Here is an 11,479-nt window from a genome sequence, read left to right on the forward strand (position 1 = left end):
CATAATTGAATCGTGATTAATTATGTTGGTACATAGAATCAAGTACTACATGTATCATATGTTATATATATATAAGCCATGCTAATACAACTAATCATGTAATTTGGAATGAATTCGTCGGTGTAATAGAAAATTTGAACACGAAAGCAAAATATTATTCATTTTATTTATTTATGTTTCGATCTAGTAACATGTCCACGAGTAAATTAAATATTATAATCAATGGAAGAAATATAGGACGCCAGAAATAATATGTTCGTACAAATTATCAGAAACTTGAGAAAATTGGAAAACCAATACTCAGTCAGGGCCACATTAAGATATACAAATATCATGAACATAGGCAATGGCAAATATACATATGTACATATATATATACATATATTTTAATTTTGATTTCTATTGGAAAATTTCTACTGTCTGCGATTATAGGTCTCATTACAATTAATCAATACTGTTATTTGATTGTATAACGTTTACATCTCCAAGCTGTATTTCTCCCATTGTATGTACCCTACCACCAACCAATAAACAGGTTTCGACACTCAGGAAAATCATCCAAAAATTGAATCGTAAAAAATCAACATGAAAAACGAAAGTTGATTTTCATGACTCAATTTTCGGACGGTTTTCTCAAAGTTTCGGTATGCGAATATTGAGATCTGTTTAAATGATCATGGTATATATATATTTAATAAATACGTAAATACAATGTACATATGTATAGTGAGGAAAATTTGATTGGAGTTTACAATATTAGAAAGCGGGCGATTTATGCCTTGGCAATATTCTTTCCCATGGTAAAGGAAGTAAATACGAAATTTGTGAGCGATCACACTTGTTACTGACAAATAATTTTGACATTTAATTAATAAATTTGTTAAATAATTTCTATTCGTTGCCTCGGATACGCTGTTGCATCATACAGGATATTCACGCTAAAGAGAGCCTTCAGATCTAGGGACGAAAAAGTTGAAAATTGTGATGGCAGGTTTGGGCAACGTTCTAATCCCGCAGCCAACTTCAGGTTTATTGGCTATTTCTTGGCATGTACAATGTACAAGGTGGAACGCAAGTAGTATCAGTGGATAGAAAATGGCGACATCGAAAAGTCAGCGTTGGATGGTAGATTCGGGGATTCTGCGTAAAAAAAATGGAGAAGAGGAACCGCAGGAGCTGTTGGTGTTTGGATATAGCTGCAAATTATTTCGAGATGATGACAAGGCGAAAATGATTGATCAAGGAAAGCATTTGATACCATGGATGGGCGATAGCACATTGAAAATAGACAGGTCCGTTTCCCTAACCTAGACAAATTTATCATCTAGGATATTTATTCTTGCATAAATGCACCGTACATGTAACCTTTAGAAGAATGATATCAATCGAAACTAAGCAAAGTGCAGCAGTTGGAAAAATTCAACTATAAACGGTTAACGTACGGATAAGCAATCTGGAGACTGTTTAAGGTTTCTGCAGGTGTCTTGGCTGTGAACAGGCGGTGTGGAAGCGCGATATATACGCGCTTTGCACGGCCGTAGAGCAACGTGGTCTCATCACGTTGGTGTTTTGTGGCTGACCGACGGCGCAGCAGCAAGGTGAGACACAGCGTAGAGAGACAAACGGCAGCTGACGATTGTAGGTACTATAATCGTTCAGCATGGTATGTATTTTAGCGTTCTAGAATCAAGTGTATCTACCTACATAGACGCACAACGCGGTTCCTGTTGTTCGCCTCTGCTTCTGGATCTGTACAAGATCGAATTGAACGATGCTCAATGCAAACGATTATACATTCGCGAAACAAGAGAAACTCTAGTGTAATGTCATTCGTTGTCCGGTAATAATAAGTAAAAAAGAGTAATACCTCTTGCACAACTTTTTAGATTGATTACGGAAGTTTCCGCGATGTCTATAAATAGTAACAAATAGTCCGAATGAATAGAGCATTTGAAATCGAATTGTTATCGTTGTTATTATATCGTTGTCGTTATTATTTTGTAAAGTGATATAAACGGGACGTGTGTGGTATAACTATATTCTATTTCAGAGAAATTTTGAGGTTGACTGAAACAGGGTTTGCTTCGTGACACAATTTTCAGATGCCGCAATCGAGCAAATTGCTATCTGAAACACATAACATCTCTTCTACGTTTAAATCGATTTATGTATGTGTATAGGTACGATGGACGAGGTGCTCTGGGGGACTTACGGATATACGAACCACCGACAGGTGGTTTCGATCATCGAACGATCCTGACCGAGGATGAACTGAAAGTGGAGCAATTATGCGACGAAGAGCGGTATCGGTCTCTCTACAATAATGAAATGGAAGATGCTGTACATCATGGTAAATGGATCGCGTATATGGTACACTCGTATTTACTATCAATGCATGAAATCAACAACAAAATATATATGGTCGTCTTTCAGAGGAAGAAATAAAGAGGCTACATCAAGCTCTGGATTCAGAGAACACATACACTCAAGTAGCATATGATTACAACGAGGAAGGGAACGGATCGAAAATCGCGTGCGATGATTCACAAAGTCCAAAACAGTCTGAGGGTTCCCAGGAGGAGGATCAAACTTTTGTCCCACCGCCTGATTTGGAAATTCCAGAGGGTATTTCACTGGTTGGTAAACAAGCAACAATAGATGTGTTTATATATATAATTCATGTTTCTGTTCATCATGCTTAGTTATTGTTGTTATTGTTGTTGCTTCTTAACAGCCAGAAACACAAAAATTGAATGCCATCATAACGAAAACGGCGCTATTTATAAGTCGTCAAGGCGGCCAAATGGAGATTCTAATTAAAGCGAAGCAGGCGAATAATCCACAATTTTCCTTCTTGTCGATAGACGGACGGCTTCATCAATATTATAGATATATACTGGATGCGATCAAGACTGGAAAGTATAATCCTGAAAAGCAGCCGGAGAAAGAAGAATCCGGTACGCATATTGTTTTATTTAAGAGACCATCTTATCGCAACATTCTCGAATGTTGACATCATTATGTCGTGTTAAAATAATCCAAGAGATTTAAAGCAGGATTTATTTACCCACATCTACTTTGATTCTACTTAGCTTTTCCATCTGTAAGTATTTCTATGTTACATTTGTTAATCCATGTTAATCTCTGTAACTCATAGGAAGTATTAGTAAGCCGGTATACAACTGAACGTTTTATTAACTTGTATTCTTTTTAATGATAGAACACGAAGAAGGATCATCCGATCAAGACGATGAACCGTATCTTCATCCGAGCTTGGCGTCGTCCTTAACTAAGATAGAAGCGGTATGTAACTTGCAGTTAATGCGTGCAGTTCTCGTAAACTTGGCTCGAATACAAATCAATCTCGAATTCGTCGTTGTTTGCAGGCTCCCAGTATTCCAAGTATACAGTATAAACCATCAGCGGACTGTGCTTATTCGATGCTTGTAAATAAAATAACCGGAAAACCACCGCCTTCGAAAGCACCGCCGCTACATCGCGAAACCACGGTTCAATCAACAACTAGCACAGGATATTATCATCCTGTGCCAGGACAAGTAAGAGATTCGGATCACAAAATATGACAAACAGAAACATGGTTAAAGCGGAACGCAATGTAACGAGCACCCTCTGTTATTCTTTATAGAATTATAACCCTTATTCAACTTCGGTTACTGCGATGACTGCAACGGCTACAACGGCTGCCACACCTGTACAATACTCTCATGGCCCAGTAATATACGGACCAAACGGGCAGATACAATCACCATTACAAATGACTGTACCGAACTTATTAACTTCTACGAATGAAATGTCGACGACACAAATTACAACGAATGAGTCACAGCCGCAATTGGTACCGTACGGATCCACATCTCAGAAGCAATTAAGTAGACCTTCATTTATCGTTCCACCAGCGGATGTACAAATAATTATAGATAAAATGGCGAGTTACGTGGCAAAGAACGGTAGAGATTTCGAAGCAATCGTGAAAAATAAAGGAGATCCGAGATTCAATTTTCTCGAATTATCGCATCAGTACCACGGTTATTATGCGCATAAATTGACAATATACGAAGGTGCAGTAAACCCGAAAGTATTGACAGAGGAAGAGCTATTACAGAAACAAGAGCCACAAGAAGAAAAGCAGAAGAAGCTGGAGGAATTGCAGAAGAAGCAACAAAGAATGGAGGAAGTGCAGAAGAGAGTGAAGATGATACAAGCGAAAAAGAAGTGCGAGCCAAGGATGAAAGAAACAACTATGACGTCGTCGACGACGACGACGACGACGACGGCGTCGAACACTGAAGGAGTGAAACAAGTGACGACAGTTTCGTTTTCGATAAAAAAGCCAAAGGACGGGGATACCGGGGTGATCGAAAAGCGAAACGCACTGCCACTGGAAGAGAGTGACGATGAAATGGAAGCCGAGAGCAAAGATGGAAATTCAAAACCAAGCTCGCCACAAGATTCGAACGAACAGAATTCGCTAATCGGTGTCGGGATTTCAGTTGACAGAGATGGCAGTGGAGCGTGGAAGTCGGAAAAAAAATGGAAGAACGAGGAAAAGGAGTTGGTGGACCTTACGGACGAGATTCTGGAAGACTGTCAAAAGGAGATTAGGCACAAGCAGGCCGAAGATAGGATCAAGGATAAGCTAGTTGCTGCAGCACGTGACAAACTGGCTGCTACTTCGAGAGAGAGGCAGCTTCAATTGGAAAGGAAAAAGAAAGCGGCAGCGTTTTTAAGTCAAATACAGAGCTCCGGTTTACCGAAAGGTAGTGGAACCGTAGCGACTGTCGCGAATCAAGTAGGAACGAGAAAAGACGACTCGGACGAAGTGCACTCCGTCCCGTCGCCATCCCCCTCGCCGTTGTTGGAGGACGCAAAGTCCTCTTGCGACTTAAGGACCACAGGTGGAAACTCTTTGATGGACAGGCTCAAGAGCGCAGACTTGACCGGCAAAAGATCTAGACCGCGATCGAGGAGTCCGAGTGGAAGTCGAAGTTACACAGATAGACAAAAATTTCACAAGAAACACAAAAAGAAGAAAAGTTCTCACAGAAGGTACGCGACTTTTTCGATCGATTATCACGTCTAATACTGCGTACAACGTAGTGACAGTTTATCTATGCCTATTCGTAAATACAGCCAAAACCGCCGCTTCGATTATCCGTAATCGATCTCTTTTCTTCGCTCTCTCTTTTATACTCTCTTCCTCTGTTTCTCTCGCAATCGTTTCTTTGTCACAGCAACCACGACAGTCCGAGCAGTTCTCGATCGCATAGATCCAAGAAGAGCAAGAAGTCTTCGTCCAAGCATAGGTCACCGTCGCAAACATCATCTCGAAGACATCATCACAGTGCGCGACGAAAGGGAAGCAACTCCTCGTACTCGGATTCGTGCTCATCCTGAAAACGTGTTGTCCTTATATTCGCGTATCATCGATAAGCGGAAATATATACCTTACAAGTGTACATTTACATACGCGTATATATAGGTACACGCATACGAGATGTAAATATGCGAGTACACATGTATACGTAGTTTCGTGCGTATATCGGTAATTAAAGTGTCGGTGATAATTTTAATATGACGACTGTCCAAGGAAGAAACGAAAATAAGGAAAGATTGAAGAATAAAAAGGTTTTGCCAAGATTGTATATGACCAGCCGTAATTTATTTATTGCTTTTCCTTTGCCCGATTACTCGTAAATCAAATTACACTCGAATATTTTGGAGCTGGTTACGATAAAAATTGTAAACAAGAACAAATTTCCGTATCGAGGATACGGAAATGCATCGAATGTCGTTCGAAACGAGCTAAATTTGTTTTACATCAATTTCCGTAGATTATAAAAAGAGTGGGAAAGAGGGCGGATGGAGAAAGAACGTAGTTGCTAAGAGCAAAATAAAACTGATTATATAATAAGAGTTTGCCATTATACGAAAGAATGTCAAAGTAGATACCACCGTCATCACGGCAAACAGTCGACTGCCGTCACAGTTTCATCAGTCTGATGTAAGGAAAAGCGGAAACACTGTTGGCAACTCGCTTCTTATTTTCTTTTTTTTTTTCGTTTCTAGATATTTGAACGGAAAATATTTCACTTTGAAAACGTATCCTTTGCGTAATACCAAAGGTTATCAATTTAAAATATTCCATGATTCGGCATACGCGCGGCATCAATCGATTCAGTATCAATACGAAAGAAGCATTCACAGATATCAAACAGTAATCTATTCCGAGTTCTTTCCACTCTTTGTCTTCTCCTTCTTCCATTTGCTCGCCGCTTCCCTGCATAGTCGTTGAACGTTTCTATCGGCTAAATAAGTAAGCCAGTCGTTCTTCCTCGATAATTTGTGGTATGAAAATAGCATCGATGTGTTATGCATTTAACACCGATCGCATATAAACTGCCCCGAGGATTTATTTCCTTTTGCGCCAAATCAATCGTCGTCTAATTGAGTTTAATAAATCGAGAACGCGTCGCTTGAACTGCGTCCGCAGAAGGCACGTGTGCCGTCGCAACAAACAAAGAATAAAATACCAACAAACACCTGTTTAACGATGCTGTCGCATAACTGTACCAACTGTACTCGTTCGAAATGCAATTTTCGTTGAATTCTCTGCAAAAGTCAACAACGTAGTGCGACAGCAACAACGTCGTTACTTTTAATCCTGCTGCGGCTCTCAAACTTTTATATTTCAATTTCGATTTCGACAAATATCAAAGGCTTTTGATATTTTGAAGAAAATGTTTAGCAGGAAATCACGTATCAGTAAGGACTTTCTTCGTATTTTCTTCGAACTCGAGATATTTTCCAATGTTAGAAAAATACGAGTGGATCGAAGATGACTGAAAGTACCTGATAATTCGTAGATGCACAAATTCGATCGAAAGTAGAAACGTGTGCCACGAGGTAAATCGTTCAGTACTAATTTGTAATCCAATAGTGTTAAGCAACAATTTCCTCTCTTCAATTTCCAGTGAAAAGAATTCAGGGTCTATATCGTTACAGGCTAACAGAGTAACCTCTGTTTTTCTCCTCTTCTTCCTCCTCTTCATCCTCTTCCTCTTCCTTCTGATCCTCCTTCTCATCCTTGTAATTTCAACAAGGAGTTAATCGTTGATGAAATAGACTGTCTTTTCACTAGCTAATAAAAAAATACCGTTGCGCGAAACTTTTTCGTACCGTTCCTGGTACAGCTCGAAACATCTTTCTCATAGTATAAAGAATGTCATTCATGAGCCAGCACGATATCTCTATGCGTCGCTTTTCACGCGATTACGTCCAATTGTATGCTTTGTTAATTATATAACGTTGTGGATCGGTTCAAGTCGCGGAATACATTTTTATTTTCGTCCAAAATAATGCTCCTTTGATCAGATGACCGCCAATAAAAAGAGAAGGAAAAGTGTATTAAAGTAAAATAGTATAAGAAAATAGCGTCCCTTTGATAAAAAGACTTGCTTACGAAAAAAAAAAACAAAAAAATGGAGGAGAGAGAATTAAAAGAAGGAAAGAAAAACGCAAATGTTTGTTTTCATCCAAAATAATGTCTCTTTGGTAACAAGAACTCGAACGAGAAAGAGAGAATAATGGGATAAAAGGAAGGAAACTACACTTTTATTTTCATCCGAAATAGTATCTTTAGTGTCATCGCGAAACGAATTCCAGCAAAAAGGGAAAGATACGGGCAAAAGGGGAAAAAGAACGTTAAGAAAAAATGACGACAAAACATCGGTTGATCCAGCGAATCGATTATCAATGGCACCGGAATATTACGCGAGCCAAGTTAAAAACTTTCCAGGCTGGAACACTGACGATGAAAGAACCGTAAAAGAAAATATTATTCGCGAGGCATGGAGAGCAGAAGAAGGGAATGTGAGAGAGAGAGAGACAGACAGACAGAAAGATGAATCGGTACTGTGAACGGTACGGAAGAGATAGATAGATTGATTGGACGAGGAGTTCGAAATGGGGAGATCCGTAGAATGCATTACTGCTAAATTGCTAAATTCCACGAAATGCTTTTTATTTCGTGGGTTCGTCTGTTTAGAAACATACACGAATGTATTGGATCGAGATAACGCGTATCGAACATTACACACGTGACCATACTTTGATGATGCAGAGGTCAAGGGTTGAATTGCCTCAGATTTATAAGTTAACTCGGTCGCATGGGACTAGTTAGTCGGTGTTGCATACTCAATACCAGTTGGAATATAGCCGTATAGACAGATGTCGGTTAAAACGCTCGTAAGTATTAACAGGAGACGATGAATCGAGTAGTAACGATGATCGTTAGCTTGTTCGATCGAATTTGCCTCGATGATCGATCGTCTTGATCTTTAATCGTCGCCACGGTAATCGGACGCAATTTTCCATTTCTCTTTTTCCGAGACGTCTCCTTTTCGACTTCCGTGTCGTTCGTTGCGGTACAAAACTTTTCGCTTGTCGATGTACGGTGTACGGTATACAAAGGTAGATAAACCCTACGAAAAAAAAGGACAATATCGATAAACACGATCGACTTTCGCGCAATTTGGAGGCAAACGTGTTTGTCCTTTGCTCTAAATTTGAATTATGAGTCTTCCTTTCAACGGAGTCCTCTGACATCGATCGGAACGTAGGCAACGACCTCGGTATTTACTGTTTTTGAAATCACTGGACAAATAGGGGAAAGCGATGCAAAAACAAAAAATATTAAGTGTATTAATATGTGACGACAGGCACAGCCGCAAAGGCAAACCATCCTGGACCCTTCGGACAAGTATCGACCAGAGACTGTTTACGCGGGAAAACTGGAGAGCAACTTCAGGGATTACTCCGAGGACCCGACCGATCCGGTAAAGGAGCGGGTTCGAAAGACCTACGAAAAAATGCATGCTAATCAAACGGTCGAGTTTGTAAAGTGTGAGTAATACATCGTAATGTACATGTATGTACGTGCACTGACGTGAATATCAGGACACCTGTTCGTTACGTACAATGGAAAATCCTATGCAGTTTTACTTTATCTTATTTGGTTTAGCATTTTAGACTATAAATTACACGCGATACGAATGAAATAATTGATTTATAATAAAATAAACGTAGTAGGTAATTTAATTACCAAGCAAAAAATACTTGTACATTAACGGGTGTCCTAATATTTATAATCGGTATCGGGAGTGCGCCTAAGCTTTGCTTTCATGTCGCGTGTTTCCCGATTAAGTTTTCAATTACGAGCTACACCGAAATAAGTAGCGAATAAATAACGAACAAGTAGTTTTGAATAACGGGAACGAAGAGAAGGCAATGATCATCCGGTGAATCGTACTCGTAATCTTACGACTCTTACATTTCAGCTCGCATGAAAGAATGGCTGCGATTCGACAAGGCCAAGATGACTATAAAGGACTCGTTGATCAAGTTGAACGACTTGGTGGACGAGAGCGATCCGGACACCAGTTTGCCAAATATCGTTCACGCTTTCCAAACTGCAGAATCTATCAGAAAGGAACATCCTGACATGGATTGGTACCACTTGACCGGTTTGATTCACGACTTGGGCAAGGTAACGTATTCTGTAGCTTCTCTGGATCAGAAACCATCCTAAAAAATGGCAAGGAATTAGTTATTTCGTGCTTGAGATCGTATTCTTTAAATAAAATACTTCTCTTTCAAAGTAAATGCCAAGTTCCTCTGATCTAGATAATGGCGTTCTACGGGGAACCACAATGGGCGGTTGTGGGTGACACGTTTCCCGTGGGATGCGCTTGGGCCGATTCTATCGTCTACAGGGCAACTAGCTTCGAAGATAATCCGGACGGTAAAGACCCTCGATACAAGTAAGTACCGAAGAGGGCTGGTTCGCTCCTGGAAGAAAGACCGTGGTAAAACATTTTTCACGTTTCGCTTCAGCACGAAATACGGTATGTACAAACCAAAGTGCGGCATCGACAAGTTACTGATGTCCTGGGGTCACGACGAATACCTGTATCGCGTCCTGGTGCACAACAATACCAAACTACCGAAGCAGGCATTAGCCATGATTCGCTATCATTCGTTTTATCCATGGCACGCGGGTGGCGACTACATGCACTTTTGCACCACCGAGGATATGGAGATGCTGAAGTGGATCAACGACTTTAAGCGAGTATCCATATTCAATCACCGCGTTTCTCTTCTTCCTTCAAAAAGGCTAAAAATAATGAAAAAAAAAGAAACAAAAAAAAGAAAACAAAAAAGAAATAAGAAGGAAAAAATGGTGGAATATAATATACGCGGAATGTTAATATCAGTTTCTCGAATAATTTAGTGTCTTTGATAAATACGTATCGGGCAACCGTCGATTTTATCGTCTTCCAAAATATATATAAAAAGAAGAAAGATGAACGATACGCCTTGACTAACCGTTTGACCGTTTGCGTTTCAGTAAATACGATCTGTACACCAAGAGCGGCGAAGTCCCGGACATCGAGAAATTGTGGCCGTATTACGAGAAATTGATCGACAAGTACATCCCAGGTGTATTAGAATGGTGAAAATGGAAATCGTAGATTCTTGGGCCGTGCGTGTAACGCACCGATTACTGGCTATCGTTTACCTGCTTCCAACCATCGGGCATCGTGCGATCGACGAGCATTCCTATCTGCGATAACGATAGTACAATGGATCGGACGATACTGTACTTATCCTTTAGTCGCTAGCTTGATACGCAATCCGTTTCGCTTTTGTCCGTTGCCGACGAAACTCGACTGGAAGAAAGCGCGATGAAAGAGAAATAGTCGAGTCGAGTCGTAGAGAACGAAATCGGTTGAGCAAAGCGGTGGAAGAACGGAGAAAATTATAGCGTGCAGGAGCGAATGAATAACGGGGAATAACGATGAGCGACGTGTTTGCGTTTCGTTCCTTTTCATCGATTATACGACTCGTGACTTTCAAGTTTCGAATTTCGAAGAAAGTTCGCGGTATAATCGATAGGATCAGGGATCGGCGCGAAAGTAGGACTAATGTCGATTGAATAGAAAATCCAGCGACCGTGAGTTCCGAGAAAAGAGCTGACTAAGACAGGGAAAAAGAGGGAAAAGTTGGGACAAGCTGGAAATTGTCGTATCGACCGGAACACTCATAAAATTCTTACGTTTACTGCGCGTTTCTTTTCTTTCTCTCGTTTTTGTTTCCTTTTGCTCGATTTCTAGCACGCGCCCTCGTTTTACCCTTAGCTCTCGCCGCGTATATGTTTAGCCATTTCTTTGCTTCGATTCGCTCGATCGAGTATCGCTCTTTACCGTTTCGTATTCCAAAGGAACGGAGAGTCGTCAGCGCGAGACTCGGTGGTCGATATAATATAATAATTTATGCATTCTTTGCGACTAGTCTTTGTTTAATATTCGTCTAATAAAGAATTCTTGTTATACAATCGCAGAATCTCTCTTTGTTTTACGATCTTGGCAGATACTACTATTAGCGATGACGAATTAACCCT

General features: G+C 40.2%; 2 protein-coding genes across 4 annotated transcripts; both read left to right on the top strand.

The window, feature by feature from the left end:
• The first annotated feature begins 61 nt into the window (after nt 1-61).
• LOC122575154 (splicing factor, suppressor of white-apricot homolog) lies at nt 62-5,663 on the top strand. 2 transcript variants are annotated; one of them, XM_043743725.1, is made up of 8 exons: nt 62-1,292; nt 2,181-2,350; nt 2,434-2,636; nt 2,735-2,957; nt 3,221-3,303; nt 3,387-3,557; nt 3,647-5,067; nt 5,253-5,663. In XM_043743725.1, exons 1-8 carry the CDS (start codon nt 1,096-1,098, stop codon nt 5,413-5,415), a joined length of 2,631 nt encoding a protein of 876 aa, XP_043599660.1. In that variant the 5' UTR covers nt 62-1,095; the 3' UTR covers nt 5,416-5,663. The 2 variants fall into 2 exon arrangements, with proteins under 2 accessions (XP_043599660.1, XP_043599670.1); XM_043743735.1 differs by having other exon boundaries at nt 1,150-1,598.
• Nucleotides 5,664-8,109: 2,446 nt separating this feature from the next.
• Nucleotides 8,110-11,418, top strand: LOC122575436 (inositol oxygenase). Of its 2 annotated transcripts, none has more exons than XM_043744334.1 (6): nt 8,110-8,265; nt 8,739-8,922; nt 9,357-9,565; nt 9,703-9,839; nt 9,913-10,143; nt 10,427-11,418. In XM_043744334.1, the coding sequence occupies exons 1-6, from the start codon at nt 8,248-8,250 to the stop codon at nt 10,533-10,535; spliced, it is 888 nt and encodes a 295-aa protein (XP_043600269.1). In that variant the 5' UTR covers nt 8,110-8,247; the 3' UTR covers nt 10,536-11,418. The 2 variants fall into 2 exon arrangements, with proteins under 2 accessions (XP_043600269.1, XP_043600279.1); XM_043744344.1 differs by lacking the exon at nt 8,110-8,265 and adding an exon at nt 8,400-8,651.
• Nucleotides 11,419-11,479: the final 61 nt, after the last annotated feature.

Source organism: Bombus pyrosoma, linkage group LG2 (assembly GCF_014825855.1).
Source record: "Bombus pyrosoma isolate SC7728 linkage group LG2, ASM1482585v1, whole genome shotgun sequence".
In the NCBI taxonomy this organism is placed as follows: Eukaryota; Metazoa; Arthropoda; class Insecta; order Hymenoptera; family Apidae; genus Bombus; species Bombus pyrosoma.